This window comes from Colletotrichum graminicola (assembly GCF_000149035.1).
Source record: "Colletotrichum graminicola M1.001 genomic scaffold supercont1.7, whole genome shotgun sequence".
Lineage (NCBI taxonomy): Eukaryota > Fungi > Ascomycota > Sordariomycetes > Glomerellales > Glomerellaceae > Colletotrichum > Colletotrichum graminicola.
In genome coordinates this window covers 766,860-785,704 of record NW_007361011.1, presented here as the reverse complement: position 1 = coordinate 785,704, position 18,845 = coordinate 766,860, and the positions used below count along the sequence as shown (strand labels likewise).

General features: G+C 54.6%; 5 protein-coding genes across 5 annotated transcripts; 2 read left to right on the top strand and 3 right to left on the bottom strand.

Annotated features, from left to right (window-relative positions):
• Positions 1 to 1,947: 1,947 nt before the first annotated feature.
• On the top strand, positions 1,948 to 2,886 carry GLRG_01894 (uncharacterized protein; the record flags this gene model as incomplete). The annotated part of the gene is made up of 1 exon (XM_008093228.1): positions 1,948 to 2,886. The coding sequence occupies one exon, from the start codon at positions 1,948 to 1,950 to the stop codon at positions 2,884 to 2,886; it is 939 nt and encodes a 312-aa protein (XP_008091419.1).
• Positions 2,887 to 3,292: 406 nt separating this feature from the next.
• On the bottom strand, positions 3,293 to 5,101 carry GLRG_01893 (NCS1 nucleoside transporter; the record flags this gene model as incomplete). Its single annotated transcript, XM_008093227.1, has 3 exons — positions 3,293 to 4,547; positions 4,615 to 4,885; positions 4,942 to 5,101. The coding sequence occupies 3 exons, from the start codon at positions 5,099 to 5,101 to the stop codon at positions 3,293 to 3,295; spliced, it is 1,686 nt and encodes a 561-aa protein (XP_008091418.1).
• Positions 5,102 to 5,903: 802 nt separating this feature from the next.
• GLRG_01892 (hydantoinase/oxoprolinase) lies at positions 5,904 to 9,016 on the top strand (the record flags this gene model as incomplete). Its single annotated transcript, XM_008093226.1, has 3 exons — positions 5,904 to 5,961; positions 6,017 to 7,933; positions 7,995 to 9,016. 3 exons carry the CDS (start codon positions 5,904 to 5,906, stop codon positions 9,014 to 9,016), a joined length of 2,997 nt encoding a protein of 998 aa, XP_008091417.1.
• A 420-nt stretch (positions 9,017 to 9,436) lies between these two features.
• On the bottom strand, positions 9,437 to 10,973 carry GLRG_01891 (uncharacterized protein; the record flags this gene model as incomplete). The annotated part of the gene is made up of 5 exons (XM_008093225.1): positions 9,437 to 9,968; positions 10,052 to 10,425; positions 10,509 to 10,576; positions 10,631 to 10,667; positions 10,734 to 10,973. 5 exons carry the CDS (start codon positions 10,971 to 10,973, stop codon positions 9,437 to 9,439), a joined length of 1,251 nt encoding a protein of 416 aa, XP_008091416.1.
• Positions 10,974 to 14,427: 3,454 nt separating this feature from the next.
• On the bottom strand, positions 14,428 to 16,382 carry GLRG_01890 (uncharacterized protein; the record flags this gene model as incomplete). The annotated part of the gene is made up of 2 exons (XM_008093224.1): positions 14,428 to 15,704; positions 15,758 to 16,382. 2 exons carry the CDS (start codon positions 16,380 to 16,382, stop codon positions 14,428 to 14,430), a joined length of 1,902 nt encoding a protein of 633 aa, XP_008091415.1.
• Positions 16,383 to 18,845: the final 2,463 nt, after the last annotated feature.

Sequence of the window (18,845 nt, the reverse complement as noted above, 5' to 3'; positions counted from 1 at the left end):
AGCGGAACCAGGTTCTTTACATGCTGAAGCCTTCGCATTCATGCTTAGTAGGGAAGGGAGGTATAGGTTCCCGAGTATTGTCTGATTTCTCTATGAACCAATCATCCTCGAGAACCTCCTCCACGGTCGGCCTCCCCCGAGGATCTAGATTTAAGATGCGCCTTATGAAACTGTTATCAGCAGAAGGAATTTCCATTGTCGACCACCGTTAGTGCATTCTTGTAGGGCAGAAGGCTAAGTATATATGGCATTAGTGGATGGAGTTTGTAACGAACAGAAGCTGGTAAACGATATGAGGAAGAATTAGTTAGGTAGGACGAAGAGATAGAGTAGCTGGGAGGGATTGTCACAAGAGAAAGGCTATGTTAGTGTTGGAAGTCCTTGATTGTTAGTGTTATAAACTTGAAAAGGTAGGTAGTATTGGTTTGTGAGTTGAGTGGGAGAGAGGGAACAGGACAATACTCCTGTTCTTAATTGTTAAGAGATACTGACTTTTAGATAACCTGGTGGTATGCCTTTTGTTGTTTGGTTGACAGGGCTATCTCGTTTAGGTATTGTAGAGAGGGAGAAGAGACCTCTGGGATAGATGACTTTGCTTGTGGGATTTGTCAGGGGTAAACCCCTAATCGCTTCTAATAGAAACGAAATCCTATGCCATCTTGACTAGTAGCAAGATAATGTTGACACAACCATGTTATTGATAATGCCTTATCTGACAGATGATAGATAATACTTTATGGAACTCGACGTCCACCAGACTGATAGATCATTAAAGACCTTGCTTAACTCTTAGTTAATTAGTTACGTTCGAAATTACCTTGATTTTCAACATTATACTATGACTTCATCTGACTATTGTGACATCTACATTTCTTTCGTTCCTGCATGTCTCTCAACCAATGAACCAGTCAGAGAAAATGATAGAATGCGTAAAATGTGTGTCTATAGACGTTGCGGATTCTTGTAGCGCCAAGGATTCATACATCTTTGATGGTCTTGGTGTGCCACCGGAATGTTATTATCTACGATATTCATCTCTAATACATGTATATTATAGTGGTATTACTCACCCAGTTCTTCACGGTAGGCAACATACAGACCACCGTAGTGTATCTTCTATACCATTTTCTCTAAAGTCCAGTGTTGTACCTTTAATTTCCTCCCTTCGACCGTCACATTGGTAATCTTGCGGGGCGATGCTCACATGGCCCTATCTCACATAAGCTTAACACCGGGACTATCATGGCACGCAAAGCATGGTGCGGTGTCAATATTTGGGAGTGATCATAGCCTGTCGACGCCCTCTGTCCGCGACGGAAATCATTTTCCACGGGCAAATCATATTCTTTCTCCAATCGTGCAACAGTCCGGTTTCTAAGTATGACGGCTGGCGATCATCCCGTCATTTGACCCTTATGCAACGCTACCGTCCATTTGGGTTTAAGTCGGTTACAAACCGCGAGCTCTTATCTACCTATTGAGACAGCATCTTCCGTATCGACGTCACATGCGACGGCAACCATATGGCCCCCTAAACTTGTGATGCGTATTAGAAATCCACCTGTAGCGCACTGATTATGAAGAATTTTCTTCCTTTTTTGTCCATATCGTGAACTTTTGAAGATAGCTTCCTCTCGTACTATGCATCTGCCAAGGTGTCACCATCATTCCACGCGCGAATATTTAATCGCATATCGCACACTGTTCTGTATTATTGACGAAACCAAGCTACGTTGTGAGATATCCCGATCGATGCATCATTAATTTCACGCCATCCTGTTACAAACAGACACGTGCCCCTGTCAGCTCATCCGGTATCAGTATCGCCCTTTTCAAGACAGGCAGCTACAGTCTTCATACATTTCCCTGTTTGTCCATGACGGTATCAATCCCCAAGTAGACTTGAGAATGACCTCGGCATTGATGCTCATCACAGCATTGCCCAATATGGCTGCACTTCCAGGGTTTGGAAACTACCTCAGTCATCCAGATGGGGCTCTTGATGTAGCCCTTGATCAAAGCCTAGGGCGTCATCTGAAGCCCACCCCGGCCCATCTCTCTCGCATCATTCACGTTCCAGAGCATCAAGATGTTACCTCTCATCTCCCACTATACGATATAACAGAGACCTATGCCAAGGCCGTAAAAACAGAGTTCATCGGAAGCAACAAGTACAGGCTGAGATTGGCTATGATAAAGAGACAAAACGGAGACGGCACCGGCGCAGACGTCCGCTATCTAGTCAATTTTGAGAGTCGCTCCTCCAAGACGGACGTGACTGTCGAGAGGAGAGTCCTAGGCCGCAACGGAGAGATAGTCAAGATGTACGTTTTGTGCAAGGCGGGGAAGATGCATTTGAGTTGGTTACAAGGTCTAAGGCATTGCAGGCATTTACCTCGCGAGGGCGACCGTGGCTTTCATCTCACCTCGCTCAACACGGCGCAAGCCATAGAGCTTTTCGTCGCGACCTCGTTTCCTGTACCAGACAGTAAGATGTACATGGGTGCAATCCCAGTGCGACACCCATGGTTCACTATCTCGCATACGTTGCCAGATGGAGCAGTCACAGTGCCCTCCAACCTCGAATGGCAAGTTCTCCCAAAAGAGCTCGGAACATTACGATACACACTCGTGGACACGGCCGAGGTTGCCGAGAACGGCGAGCCAGTCATACATGCCGTCTATCACCATGTTGGAATCGCTTGTGGCCTGCCAAGCGAATACAGCGAGGGGGTATTGTTGCTCTCGGGGAATCTCAATGGCGAAGCCGAGGCGTTGGCTGTGGCCACTCTTCTTGGACTGCTCCGACAGGTTCGGTCCATCAACCAGCCTCCTCCGAGACCAAGTAAGAAGTCGTTTGTCAAGCGAGTCCTGGGCAAGATATGAAGAACGTATTCACATGATCAGAGAACGAGTCTTTGATGTCTGGTGTATATCTAGAATAGTGTTTGTTTTTACAAGGGAAGCGACATACCTATGATGCGACGAGTCGTCAGACTGGAAGAAGACATTGGGCTGTAGATACCCAAGATTTCGACCATTAGTCAGTTTCTAGCAAATACGGAATGAGTATCAATCACTGTGAGTTCCACTTTGGAGCAGCATCAAGAGCCTTGGCATCATGGTATTTGATATCATCTCACACGTTGGCTCTCGGAGTCAAACACAGCTTGTTTGTAAAATTTTAATAATCAGCAATCATCCCACCGATCAAGGTCTTGAATATGACAATTTACATGAACTATAGAATTCGTGGTAGTCATTCGACCCAGCACATCGCCATGCTCAACAGTTATTTCAATACTGACTTAAGCCAAGCCTGGGGACCTTTACTGGGCGTCTCTACATCAACCACCTTCTGGGAGCCCTCAAGAACTTCCGTCTCAAGCAGCGTCACTCCCATCTTCCTGGCTTCGCTCTCCGTGAAGGTTCCATAGTAATCTACATCATCGATGACGCCAGCTTCCGGGGGTGGCCACATGGTGTTAATGCCCAGATGCAGGAGGAACGAGATGGCGAAGCCAAGAGGGAATGCCAAGTAGTATAGGTTGATCCATGCTGTGCCGACCTTGACGCTATCAGGAGTGACGCTGGCCGCGAACCCTGGTAGCTGCGTCGCAAAGCCACATACCCAGGCTACGAAAGTGCGCGGGTTGATTCCCTTCCAGTAGTAGAAAGAACCGTCGGAGTGGGGGTGATACAGGTCTGATAGCTTAATTCTCCGGCGACGGATGATGAAGTAGTCGCAAATCTGGATGCCGATCACGGGCCCCAGGAAGACGCTGTAGGCGGAGAGAACACTGATGAAGACGGATGCGGACGATAGAAGCTCCCATGGACAAAGAGCAATGCTCAGCACGAGGCCAATGTAAGCGCCGCGTCGGATGTTGATGTACTGGCTGAACAGGCCCGCAAGGTCCATGCCGGCAGAGAAGGCGTTGTCAACCGAGTTGATACTGAGCTGGATGCAAAGAAGACCAAGGCCGGCGAAAAGGGCACCAGCGCGGCTCTTGGAGTTGTAGTCATTGTCAAGCCATGCTTGCACGATCAAGGGCGGGTTCCAGATCGGTTCGCCGTAAATGACGCCAGTTGCCGACGCAGCAAGACATCCAAAGGTGGGGAAGATGGCGCCGAAGAAGATGATGCTGAACCATTGTCCGAAAACTTGATCTCCCGGCTTGCGAGCGAACCGACAGTAGTCGGGCTGGTTGGTCAAGCCGACGGCGATGCTGCCAATGACGGTGGTGATTCCGTGCACAATCTGCCACCCGAGCTCGCTCGAGGACATGGACTTGGACCCTTGCCTGACAAGAGAACCCGCGTCGCCTGCAGTTGCCAAAGCCCAGATCATGATGCTCACCAGGGTGACTGATGAGATGACGTTGAAGGCGAGAAGGAGCTTTTGGATGCGCTCGGGTCTGATGTAGAGAATCGGGATAAGAAGGATGTTGTAAAGAATCCAGCCAATGAAGCCCTTTGATGTCAGATGCGAAGACTCGGGGAACACGTTGCCCAGTGATTCGAACGAAGGGAAGATAGCAGACAGGCTAGACGGCACGTTAGAGTCAAGTGGTCATTAATTACCAAGGCCTGGCAAAGCCCGAGTTCACCTACCAGTTGACAACTGTCAGGCCGCCAGTCCAAGATTGGACGGAGAACCAGACAAGACTAAGAATGATTCTTTGGATCAATATAAGATACTGTCCGTAAACGCCCCAAATGTAGCGAGATACCACGGGAAATCCGATGTGCCATTCAGCGCCAACCATGCCGTTGGCTATGGCAACGAGGGCGATGATGACTTTCCCGACAATGATGGCAATCACGCTCTGCCAGACCGAGAGCCCTGCGGCGACGAGAGACGCTCCCAACTGCCAGTTAGAGACTGTCGGCGCCTTAGTTGACGGATTCTCGACACCACACAACATAGGAGACACTTACTGGCCACTTGGTTAGTCAACCAGAAGGAGATGAAGGTCCATGACGTCCATCGTCGACGGCTCGGCGGCATGGGCCGAATGTCGTCGTTGATCCAGACATTGGACTCGGCCACCTCGCTGTCGGGCAGCCGCAGCCACCTGACGATACCGCTAAGATTCATGTCGGTTGATGCATAGGAAGTGCGACCACAACGTCTCGATGTCGGGATCGAGGACAAGGCCTTGATTTAATGGATCCGGCTTGGGAAAGAGAAAACGGCATGCGGCGAGACGCAGCTCGTGTGGCGCTCTTACATCTCGGTATGGCTTCGGGTATGTTGCATCGGGCCTCCACTGATAGCCAGCGCCGCGTGGTGTTTCTCAGTGCACTAATAGCTCTTATCATTGGGGTCAAACCCCAACCACTTGATAACCAGGTCGCCGGTGCGAGATGCCTATCAGAGTTCAACCGGGTTGTGGAGCAAGGAGATGATAAGAGCGTCTCTGGACAAGATTGCAACGTCTCCAAGCTGGAGTACCCAGGGTCACCCCGCAAGCTCGCCCTTGGACATCAAAGAACAATGTCATTTGACCGTATGGTGATCGGAGAAGCTCCACGCTTGTACCTGCTTGCTTAAACCTGCTTATCTTGCTATCCCCCCAAAGTTTCCATTGCCGACCACCGAAACGGGCTCTGGGAAACGTGATACCACAGACGTGGAGCTGGTTATTCCTATTCCTTTAACCGCTTCAGCCGCCTAGTCGGGGGGATGATCTCCAGCTACATAGAGATTTTATAAACAACTTGCGTAATGTTGATTCGGGGTCATTTATCACCAGGTGGCTGTCTGACGGCCAAGGAGCTTGCTTAAATTGCTTATATGTTATCCTGGCACTCGGACTGCCTGCCATATACTGGCCAAAAACACGAATTATTCCTAAAGGTTTGGCCAAGTGTGGTGCAGTATCGCATTCCCAGTCAACATGGAAGACATGCCACCACCACCATGTAGAACCGTGCGCATTGGGGTCGATGTTGGAGGTGAGCGCAGCCATCATCCATGCCCAAGCAAGCCAACTGACTCCGTGGTCGAAAGGAACGAACACTGATGCAGTTATCATCGACTTGAGCCTTCAACACACCGCCAACCGCGGAGTGCTGGCGCACTTCAAAACCCCGACCACCCCGGACGCGAGCGTTGGTATCGAGACGGCCGTCAGCACCGTCCTCGCGGCGGCCGGATTGACCGAGTCCCCGGAGCGCATCGCCAGCGTCACCATCGGCACGACGCACTTCATCAACGCCGTGATCGAGCGTGACGTGCGCCGGCTGCAGCGCGTCGGCGTCCTCCGCCTGAGCAAGTCGTTCCTCCGCGAGGTCCCAGCGTTCGCCGAGTTCCCCCCGGACCTGGCGGCCGTGATCCAGTCCTACGTCGGCATCGTCGACGGCGGCCTGCACATCGACGGCTCGCAGGAGGCGCCGGTCGTCGAGGCCCAGGTCGTGGCCGAGTGCGTCAAGATCCGGGAGAGCGGCGTCGGCGCCGTCGTCGTGTCCGGCGTGTACTCGCCCATCGACGAGGCCTTTGGGCAGGAGGAGAAGGTCCGCGACATCATCCTCCGCGAGGTGCCCGGCGTCGACGTCGTCTGCAGCAAGGAGGCCAGCGCGAGCATCGGATTCATCGAGCGAGAGAACGCGGCCATCTTGAACGGCGCCATCCTGCGCTACGCGCGGAGAACCGTGAGCAGATTCAGGCTCGCCATGAAGAGGCTCAACCTCGCCTGTCCCCTTTTCCTCACGCAGAACGACGGCACCATTCTCGACGCGGCTTCAGCGGCCAGGATTCCTATCCGGACGTTCTCGAGCGGCCCGACCAACTCGATGAGAGGCGCCGCCTACCTCGCCGGCCTGGACTCCGGCGCCGACAGCTCCGCCATTGTGGTGGACATTGGCGGCACAACGTCCGATGTTGGCGTCTTGCTCCCCTCGGGCATTCCACGCCAGGCCTCGGCCTATGTCACCGTTGCCGGGGTCCGGGTCAACTACTCCATGCCTCATCTCCATTCCATCGGACTTGGCGGGGGCTCCATCGTGAGGGCTGTCGACGGCAAGGTCAAGGTTGGGCCCGAGTCTGTTGGCCTTGAGCTGGTCACTCGCGGTCTCGTTTTTGGGGGCGATGTTTGTACGACAACGGACGTCGCAGTCGCAGCTAGCATGGCAGTCGTCGGTGCCACGGAGAAAGCCAAGAGCCTGGATCCGCACTTCGTCCAAGAGGCGGTGTCGCGGATTCAGATACTCTTGGAGGGCGCCGTTGATGTGATCAAGACGTCGCCTGACCCCGTCCCCGTCTTACTCGTCGGAGGTGGCGCCATCCTTTCCCCTGACAATCTCAGGGGGGCCTCTGAGCTCATCCGGCCACCCTTTCACGACGTGGCGAATGCGGTCGGCGCAGCCATCGCACGCGTGTGCGGTGCGGTCGACATCGTCCAAGGTACCACCCACCAGACGGAGAGCCAGGCCATCGAGAACGCCAAGAAGATGGCAGTCGAGCGCGCCGTCGCCGCCGGCGCCGTCCCCGAAAGCATCAAGATTGCCGAGATCGAGACCATGCCGCTGCAGTACGTTGCCAACCAGATCAGGACCCTTGTCAAGGCGGTCGGCGACATTGACCTCCGCGCCAAGCTCGACGAGGTCGTTGGAGGAAGCGAGGACGGAGAGGACGAGGAGCTGGTCGAGGCGACCAAAGATCTTACTCGTGCCACCCACGAGGAGAAGAAGGTCGACCCGGCGACGTACAAGCCCACGGTCGTCCGAAACGCACACGCGGTTGCAGAGTGGCACATAACCGAGACAGACTTGGAGTACCTGGCCGACGGCTGCTATGTTCTTGGGTGCGCCGGGGGCGGAAGCCCGGCAGCCTCCAAGATCCAGCTGCGGAACATGCTCCGAGCAGGCCACACTATGCGTGTGGTTGACGCATCCTCACTCAAGGAGTCGGATGTGATTTACTGGGGCGGTACGTCTTGGACTTGGCTGAAGACCCAATCCAGAACCTCTTTATGCTGATATTTTTGCAGGCCACATGGGCTCCCCAGCAGTGTCTATAGAGCGCTTGCAATCTATCGAGACGGTGGACGCCTTCAAGGCTCTGATGGAGTACTTCGGCCATGACTCCTTCGACGCAGTGATGGGTCTTGAGATCGGCGGCGCCAACGGCTTGGAGCCCTTCCTCGTCGGGTCGTCACGGTTCTTTGACAGTCCCATCATCGACGGCGACTGGATGGGGAGGGCCTACCCGACATACTGGCAGACCACACTGGCAGTACATGCCCCGTTGGAGTTGGTTCCCTGCGCCATCGACTCGGGCGACGGTAAGACCATTGTCATGACGAGGGCGCCGAACGACGAGATCGTCGATCGCGCTCTGCGTGCGTCGTGCTCTGAGATGGGGTCGCGGGTGGGCATGGCGGCCAAGCCGACGACCAGTGACAGAGTCAAAAGGTTTGGTGTCCTCAACACGGTTTCGCTCGCGTGGCGCATTGGGCGATGCATTGCAGTCTGTCAGGCCACCAACACCATGAGCACCGTGGCCGAGTCCATCATCGAGGAGGCGGGCGGGGCCGACGCAGCCAAGGTGCTGTTCCGAGGCAAAATCATGAAGGTGGAGAGGCGGCTGTTCAAGGGCCACTCGTATGGCGAGGTACACATTGCCGCCTTCGAAAGCGGCGACGAAGACGAGTCGGCCGGCATCAAGGGCAGGGCCACCGCGGTGGCGGTGGGCGGGATGCTGAAGATCCCCTTCAAGAATGAGAACATCCTTGCCGAGCACACCGACGAGAGCGGTCAGACCAAGATCTTGGCGGCAGTGCCTGACCTGATCTCGATCCTGGACAACGAGTCGGGCCGGGCTCTCGGGGTGCCCGAGTTCAAGTACGGATATAGGGTCACGGTAGTTGGCATCGCTTGCTCGCCGCGCTGGACAGAGACACAGGCCGGCTTGGACATCGGCGGGCCGAGAGCGTTCGGATACGATCTCAACTATAAGCCTCTGGGCAAATATGTAGAGCCCAGGAGTGTGTTGGACGAATACTTGCAATAAACGAAAAAGGAATAGTTACCGAGAATATTCCCACTCTATAGCCTTCTACAAGCCGGGGGGGGGGGGGGGGCTTCAGTGCTACCTAGTCATGGCTGTTGGTCATGCTTGATTTTCCAAGGTGATACCTTGCAGTGAGAAGCCCACACCAATCCTCGGGATCCTCGGGAGCCTAGAAGCTTGTTATACACCATCATCCTCAGGTCACCAATCGGGTAGCGTTCAAGGTCAAAAAGGTATGATGCAACATCCTCATGTCATGAATCGAATCCCAAGGGGGGCAAAGCGTGACTCGCGCTATGCCGCGCACGGGCTGGGGGGCGCCTCTTTGCAACACGAATGGAATAATGTCATTATAAATGAAACTATATCAGCAGTGAAAGGCCACCGAGTGATTGTACAAGGATTGAAACCCGTCCTTCTCTACAATTGCGTCGGGCTGCGTTTTGCATTGTCGAAAGTGACCTGCTGTGTGACGACGGTGGTGGTCCTGATTTGCCCCATGACGTTTGCCTTTTCATCCCTCACGCCACCGGGACTTTTTGCCCGGGACATCTTTTCCGAGACCATTGGTGACCCCGAGCTGACGCTGACGGTGTACTCGGGTGCCCTATCCGGCTCGGGTCCAGACATTTCGATATCGTTTTGGGCTTGGTAGTTCAGTCTTTCCGTGCTGCTCAACGGCAGATGGCGCCCCAGCTCGTGCCTCCCCTGCAGCCTGCTGGGCTCGCTCGTGGTTTGACCTTTGGACCTGCTATGTAACGACGACCCGTTGAAGAGACGGGGCAGGAGGGCGACGAATATGGGCCGGAGGGTCGGCAGGCATGCTGCCAGGATGCCGATGGTGACCTCGAGGAACGACCAGGTGGCGGCGTCGACGTTGTCCCAGAACGGATCTTGGGTCTGAGCTGCGACGCGAAGGGTTTTGATGCGAAAGGCGGAGATGATGCAGGTGCTGTTGAGGTTCACGTCAGCCTCCGAGTTTCCAAAGTCTTTGGGCACCACCAGAGCCAGCACGGGGGGGGGATGGCCACTTACAGGAATCCGAGACCAAAGACAAAGATGAGCATCCGTTTTTGGCGTCGAGGAATCTGAAGCGAGTTGATGACGGGGATCGGCAAGCTAAAGATGACAAAGTCGGCCAAGAGGTTGACTGCCGCCATCACGTACCAGCTGGCGAGGAGGTCGATGCAGCGTCCGTTGAGGGTCGTATCCCAGAAGGCCGCCACGGGCAGGCACATCATCGGAAGCAGGAAGCAGAGCATGACTGTCCAGGCGGTCATGAAAGCCAGACCCCACGTCGTCATCGTCTGCATCAGGTTGTTGGCGAATATCCGGCGGTATTGTAAGAGGATGGAGATCTTGACGACGGTCGTCGCGATGTTGTACAGGATAATTGAGACATAGAATGACTTTTTTGGGGGAGAGAAGATGTCAGCAACGTGTGTGTCTGTGTGTGTACAGGGCCGGTCTGGAGTTTGCACCGTCAATATACCTTCATGTAGGGAATGTAGTCCTCCTTTGGCTGGACCCAGGAATGCTTGCCAAGCCCCCACGAGGATTCTTCGTGCCGTCAGTAAAACGCGTCGCTGATTTCGCAGTGCGAAGCAGACTCACCGAGTCCGATGGCCACTGCGGTCCCAATTACGAGAACCTAGTTGAACGGCATGGTGAGCAGACATTCTGGAAAATCTGGAAAAGGGAGAGGACCGCCACTCACTTGTGCCCCCACCATGAGGACATCATCGAGGCCAAAGGTGTGAAGCATCTTGATCCTCGTAAACGCTCTCAGTGCCACGGCTAATGTCGACAAGACGGTGCCGATGATGAGTATGGCGAGGATTTCTGGGATACGGCTCTCGCCATCTCGGGAATGGTCGATGACTGAGGCCTCGGCGGCGGCATCCCTCTGCACATGCCGCACCGCACCGAGTGCTTGGTGGAAGACGATTGCCGTCATGATTCTGCTGGGCGTCGAAGCATGAGATGGTGAAGGTGGGATTCGGATTTGAGGACAATCGCACAGAATATAGGGTTAAGGTGACAGAACCTAATGAGCGCGGCTTCATCATATTTATCCCACCCCCCTTCCGTCCGTGTGGCCTGCTCTCACCTAGGCCCCTTGCCCGCATCGAAACTTATGCGGCTACAGAAGGGCAATTCTGGTCCTACATACGCTAAGACCCGATGTGGAATGTCGGGTCATCTCTGCGGAGGGCAAGGGTGTTGCTTGAACGTCGTAATAGAGGCGCTGATAGTACTAGGTAAACGTTTGGCCCGTGGCTCGAGGTTTTTCCGTGGGGTCGCTCTCGAAGGGATGGACCAGCCAACACGAAGACAGCCCCGAGAGATCAGTATCTGGAGCGGGGACGCCGCAAGTTTACCGCACCATGTGCATGCCGAAACTAGGTCACACCCATGGCGTTCTGCGTGTCCACCAGGAAGTTTTAGCCTTCCCGGGCGAGATGCCTAGAAGAGGGGCCACATGGTGTATTTCGTGTAAGCGGTAGGAACCAATGGGAGCTGTAGTCTCACCGGGGTTACAGATGGAGGTGGCAGGGATGGAGGGAGGGAGGGAGGAAGGGAGGGAGGGAGGGAAGCAGGCGGATGTGCTCTCCGGGAAAGTCTTCCGCAGAACGTACGACTGCGACTACGGCTAAGGACAACATGGTGGTGTCCCCCTCTTCCCCCCCCTGAGCTGAGTGAGGGCAAAAGAAAAAGGCTATCACCTAGCGTGAATCGAGTTCGTGCATCGCCACGAGTCCTGTTACGAGTCGTAACGGAAGACCAGATCTCCGGGACTCACTTCTACACGGCGTCGGCCGGAGAATTGAAGCCGGCCATTCCCTCCCCGCTAGGGTTTTGGTATTCTGGGATTTCAAAACAAACGCAGATCCCGGCCCGAGACGCTTGCCGCCTTGTGGGCGTCTCCGACCATCATCCGTGACTGGCTGGCTGGCTGGCTGGCTGGCTGGGCTGGGCTGGCTTCACGGGAGAGGAGAAAAGGGTCAAGAAGAACAAGCCACAAGTTGCGACCACATACCTGTCGGCGATCACAAGGCGTCGTCAATCTGCAAATGTCAACGGTTAACCGTCCTTCGGGACGCTGGTCTAACGTCTGTTCTCTAGTCTTCTGGAAGCCTTCATCCCAGCCCTTGGCTGCCCTGGCACGCTTCATGGCACATTGAGGGTGTGAACGGCCGCTGCTCATGAGTAGTGATTAGTGGCCAGAAGGGACTTTTCGTTACTTGTGCTACCCCTGGAAGTACCGCTAAAGTGGGTTAGACCGTAGGTAGCTCACCGCTTACTGTAATAGTTAACCCTAACCCTAACCCCAAGCATCGTGAAAGTTAGAGGTGAGGGGTTCACCATCACTATCACTATCACCATCACTATCACTACTCCTACTAATAAGGTAAGTGTTGCCCTCCTTTGCACATCTAGGCTACTCACTAATCACGTTAGCTACCCTTTTTCAATGCTAAGATTAACAGCAAAAAAGGCTGTTTTAAATAACGCTTTCCCTCTTTTGGTAGAGGGATGCGGGGGATTCAGAAAGATACATTACACAAATCTGACTTTCTAGTTGCCGCCAGCATCCGGGCCCGGATACCGCTCGGAAGCATTTATGCACGCCGGAAATGCCCCCTGGCCACTAATCACTGCTCATGAGCAGCGGCCGTTCACACCCTGAGCGTTGCGCCGTCGTCCGATTGCGGCCTTGGCCCGCCACCCGCTTGAACTTTCAGGGCTTAGCAACAGGTTAGTGTCAGCGGCCGCCAGCTATATACAGAAATAGAAGAGGGTGTTTCTTCCTATTCCCCTGGCTGCCGCATTGTGTCGGCAAATTACACGATGGACCAACAATAAGGCATCGACTTACCTGCAGGACAATATCACACGCTATAACGGACAGATCGGCGGTTGTGACAAGTGACGACGAGGTGACGTGACAGCCGCTTGGACTCGCGAAATCATTCTGTAGAAAGGGCAAAGGAAGGTAAAACGTGATAGAGTTCATTAGTAAGAACCATCCTTTAAACACGGCAATTTGTCGATCTGTTTTCCCGCCGACTTGGGCACCCAGGCACACAACACACAACACTCGAACTGGGCGCAACCCGTAACCAACTTGAGCGTTGTGGGGCGGACAAGGGGGCAGGGGAGAGAAGAGGCTCATATTCCCATTCGGCGGGGATGTCGGGTAGCGAGAGAAAGTTCAAGGGTCGGAAGACTGGTTCCCCCCATATGAGAGTTCTCATGACTCGAGAGCATGTCATGTCAGCGCATTCCAAGATATCCTGCGCCGCCGGGTTGGTTTTGCTTTGTCTGCAAGGCGCGTCCAGGCATCCGGCCGAGCGCTGAAAGCTTTCTCGGACTTTGCCTCAAGATGGGGGAAGGAAAAAAGAGCGGCCAAGGAGAGCGATTTGCGAGGTGGCCACACCGTGAGACGTGGCTCGACTAACAGACGAACCTGAAATTTGGGTTCGACGAGGTCTCAGACAGAAACAGCAACGCTCGCTGTTGTCGCAGCCCTGGCCATCTGTTCTTGGTTAGCGACTGTCCGGTGCAAAACGATGGTGTCTGGTGAGTCCCCATCATCTCGAAGATCGCTTCTTCTCTTGGCTTACCAGAATGACTGTGTAACCCAGCAGAAACCAGGGCCTGCCGTGCCATCGTTCAGCAACCATTGGTCCGCATTAGTTTACGCATAGTAAGAGGGGGAGGGGCGGAGGGGCTGGGGGCGCAGCTGAATGCCACGAGACGGGGTTTCACCCACACGCTTAAGCCCAATTCAACCCCGCCGCGGCCAACTAGCACCGCTGCCTATGTCGTGAGGGTGTTATGAAGTCTGTCGAGCGACGGCGTACACGTCTGAGCTACTCACCAAGTTGATACCGATAAGGTTTGAATGAAGATCTGCATCGGGAAGAGAAACAATAGGAGGTTGAATCGGCCTCAAGCCCCACTAACAAACGGATACACAGCATGTTACTCGGGAGCAGCGCGTGTCGATCAGCAAAGCCTGTCTGTCTGTCTGTCTGTCTGTTGTTCCGGTCCCCAGAGCACAAGCGTGAAACTGGCCCAGAAGCATGGTACTGCTGCGAGTTTCTTTTTTTTTGTGGGTAGGAAGTAGAAACAGTTGTAGAACGACGCCAGCAAAAAGACTTGATCGGGTTTGAACTAGGCATCATCGTGGTTGCGCAACAGGGGCGTCGACGCTACTCTCTCCCTGGTTCCCATCACTTTCGTCGACTCTGTCTATCTCCAACTCTTGGCCGCAAGCCCGCAAAACACGACCATGCAGACGCGTACTCGCTGCGGAGCGGGCGTCGCATGATGGGATCGGAATGAGAGAAACAGAATATCCATACCAATGTCAGATACCTGACGCCGAAACTATCAAAGCTTAGTTAGGCCACCCGCCGGTCCCGGCCACCGCCGCTTGGCTGCCCCCCTTGATCGATCCCCTCCTCCTTCGCCTTGATCTGCAACGCCAGGATCTTGGAAAAATACCGACACAGCGCGAGGTTTCCTCCCATGAACCAGAAGCCCGGGTGGCCCGAGTTGCGCCACATGGTCCTGAACTCGCCCTCCTCGTCCCAGCCCCAGACGTCGCCGATCCGGTCGGCGACCGCGTCGCCAAGGATGTTGCGCGCCTCCGTCCGCATGTTCTGGTACCCCGTCGCGAAGACGATCTCGTCGGCCTCGAGCTCCGAGCCGTCGGCGAACCGCAGGCCGCCGGGGAGGACCTCGGCGATCTCCTCGCCGCCCTTGATCTTGATGGCGCCTTCGATGATGAGCTGGCTGCAGCCGACGTCGATGTAGTACCCGCCGCCGCGCTGGAAGTACTTGACGAAGAAGCCGGCGTGGCTGGGCCCCATGTCGAGCCGGAAGCCGGCCTCCTGTAGGCCACGGAGCAGCTCGGCGTCGTTGGCGTTCTGCAGCTCCGTGATGCCGACCTGGAGCGCCTTGAACAGCTCCGCGGGCATGCTCCAAAGCCAGAGGTCCGCGTCGTCGACGGGCGGCGAGTCCTCGTCGTAGACGCCCTTGAGGCCGATTTCCGTGATGGATTCGGACGACACGACGGACGTCGAGCTCCGCTGCACCATGGTCACGTCGTAACCGTTCTCGTAAAAGTCCTGCGCGATGTCGTGCCCCGAGTTGCAGGACCCGACGACGACGGCCCTCTTGCCCTTGGACCCCGGCCGCGCGCCCGAGAACTCGGAACTGTGGCAGAGGCGGTCGCCCTTGAACCCCGACATTCCTTTGATGTCGGGGAAGAACATCTTGCCGGAATGCCCCGTGGCCTGGATGACGTGCCGGGGGTGCAGCGTCCGCGTCTCCTTGGTCCCGTCGGGCTTCTGCCGGTCTAGCGTCACCGTCCACTGCCTCTTTTCCTCGTCCCAGGACGACCCGGTGAGCGTCGTCGACATCCAGACGTTGAGCTCGAGGAGGTTGGCGTAGGCCTCGAAGAAGTCGGCCATCTTGTCCTTGGGCGTGAAGACGGGCCAGAAGTCTGGGAAGCTGATGTACGGTAGGTGATCGTACCACACGGGGTCGTGCAGCACGAGCTGGTAGTACCGCTTGCGCCAGCTGTCGCCCACCCTGCCGTTCTTGTCGACCACGAGCGCGTTGATGTTGAGCATCTTCAACCGCGCGGCGACCGTGAGGCCGGCTTGGCCGGCGCCTAAATGACTGTGAGTTGCGGATCCAACCTTGCGACGCAGGGATCGCGCTTACCGACAATCACAACCGCAGGCTCGCCATCCACGTAGTTGATGCTATCTTCCCGCTTGTCCTTCCAGTTCTTGCTCTCCCGCTGGCGCACATGCTCGACTCCCTTCTCCCTCCGGTGACGCAACGGTTCCTCGTGGCCCTCCAGCCCGCGAAGGACAGTGTAGAAGGTGAATATCTCCCATTTATCCCCGGACTGGGTCAGCCGCACCACACCCTCCGCAGGCCCGACTTCGGTGTCGGCCTTGACGAAGAACTGGAGACACAGCACTTGTCCATGGGCGTCGACCGGGGCGAAGTGAGGTGCCCGGTAGGCCGTCGAGGTGTCGATAACGACTTCCTTCAGGCGGCACGCCCCGTCGAGAAAGCCTTGGATGTTGTCTCTGCCTTTCAGGGTGCGCAGGTCCCACGAGAGGGCCAAGTGGTCCCTCCAGTAGCCGTCGGAGAGGAACAGTTGTGCGAGGTCCCTGTAGTTTCTGGATCTCAACGCGGCGTTGAAGGCGTCGATGACATCTGCCGCGGCTTTCCCCGCATCAACAGATGTCGAGCGGACTGAGGGGGGATATGCGCGGGGCGGCAGGTTCACCGAGCCGGGTTCAATCCGCTCGCTTATTGGAAAGGCTCCTGTCATGGTTTCTGTCTTGTTTTCAAGTCTACGAGAGCACTGATGGATAATAATGAGCTGTGGGCGGTGGGCGATGGGAGAGCAGCATCAAGGATGGGATACACAAAGTAAACCTTGTGAGCTGGCGACTTCCCTTTCCACATAAAGACTATTTGGTTCCTCCGCACCGGAGGCTGTGATGTGACATCACCTGACAGAACCGGTGCAACAACTCATTGTGAGGAGTTCCTCCGGAGATAGATCGGGGGCAGGAGGAGGAGACGGCATGCGCAAGACTTTCTAAGGCTTTCAGACAACGTCTGGAGGCTGTGGTGCCGCCCAACTCTCAACAGTTTTCCGCCAGGCCTGTAGAGTTTGATGGACGATGCAGATCGCCAAGGTCGAGGTCTAGTTTGTCCCTCCCAATTACCGCCAAAATAGCGCGCCACTGGCCCCCTCAATGCGGGGGAGTAACATACAAGCCGGCCCCCCGGTCAAATCACAGAGCTCGAGGTGTCGTGGCCAAGTGCGGGCGCGAAATGCCATGGAGGGTAGCTTGAACTGTAGCTTCACACCGCACCCGCCGGCCATACTGGCTACAGCTTCTCCGCAACCGATGTCGCGGGGTCGGAAGAGCCGGCTTCGCGTAGTGCAGGGTTGTGAGATTGCTGCAAGCTATCGCCTCAGGGTTGGAGGTACAATACCATTTTCGTCCAACAATCATCACATGTAACTGATGGCAGCTGTAGATTCAAGTCCAATGCTATCAGTTCTACCCGTGTGACGGTGTATCCCTACGACGATGCCATCAAACTAGGTACATGTTACCACAAGGGCTCAATGGCCAACTCGGCCCGTCTCAAGCCAGCGCTAGTGGGGGCAAAGTGCGGGGGAAGCGCCGGTACATGCACAAGATCCCGGGGCAAAAGAAGCGAGCCGCCTCCGGTAACCCATTTCCGCGTTGGTTGTCGAATCATGGGCGCCAACTTGGATAGCGCCTCTGTAGTCTGATCTAGTTGGTGGACGGGTCTGACAGATTATCGTTTGGGGGTTCCATCTGACACACTTTCTACTCGTAATAGTGTATTAGCTGTGTGGTTCTCACATCTAGTGGGGTTTCAACAGCCGTATAATAGTACGTAAATTTGACTGTGTCAGCTGAGTCTGTCGCTTCGGATGATGTTGAAACAGCTGGATCTTGCGGCTGTAGACGAGCTACGTGGACCTCAAACTTGCTAAGAAAAAGGATTCGGAGTGTTATTTACGGCTATACCAATAGGTACACAGCTAAGAGACATTTCAAACATGAACAAATCTCCCCTTGGTAGGAAAAAGTCACATACTTATAAAGACCTATCACCAGTACTGCTTTTCTTGTCAGTGTGATACGGCAGTACGCCTCGTCCTTCTAGTATGTGAGGATAGAGTAAGCACACCAGTAATAGAATTTAGGCGTCAGCGCATCTCACAGCAAACTGACTTTAAGCTTACCAAGGTCAGACATAGCGTGATCAAGCAAAATCTACAATTCACTCAAAAGTACTTACGGAATCCACCATACCCCAGGGAATGAGGAGGCCAGGCATAAATCTTATCTGGTAATTGGTAGATCAATATAACACACACCTAGTGTACGGACTACCAGACTTGCGAAGATGAACAAAAATATACCAGTTCTAGACGCAGGTTTAAGTGCCTCGAGTGGTAGCAGCGCGACAGTATCACAGCTATGACTGCGTTCTCTCTCATGGTTTTCAAGCTGTAAATATTGGCGGCTGATGTATTGACGTCTAAGCAAAACGATGTAATGTGCAAGTTTCGTCTACGGATTCAAGTTTCAAAGTCCTCGAGAGTTTTTCAAGCGACCGAGGGAGGACACATCAATCTCAATTGCCACATGCTTGACGTATTTGGACCGGCATACTCCATATGAGTAGAAGAATAGCATAGCTATTAATACACCCGCAGGGAATTTGGGGAGTCAGCCAGCCCCCTCCCATTGAAGGAAGAGATGGGCCGCTATATTCGAGAGAACGGATTGAAAAGCATCATGGATCAGTTGAGCTGTAGGCAAACCGCTCTTCATAAGTTTCTTCAAATGCCCAATTCACAGTAAAAAGTCCCGTTGGACTAAAGAAATGCCAAACGTTGGACGTGGTTACATGGGCTCAAAACACCTCGACGCAAGCAACATTTGTCGTTTATGACAGGTCGAAACGAGGGAATACGAGCCAGGTTACGGATGCCGAAGATTCTACTCACAGACCGTACCCTCGTAGCCGGCGGAAGAGCTCGAGAGCGATTCGGCAGCGGCCTAATAGCCCCGTATGCCGCACCGCCGTGTTCGCCGGAGAGTCAATGGAATCACCAGCTGCAGTCCTGTGGCCTGTTAAGATTTCCGTGTGAAGGATTCCAGGATTCTTATGAGTCTGTTGGAAAGTTCTTCGCCTAGGATGGCTGTGAGAGGCCGTCGTTTATGCTTTATTATAT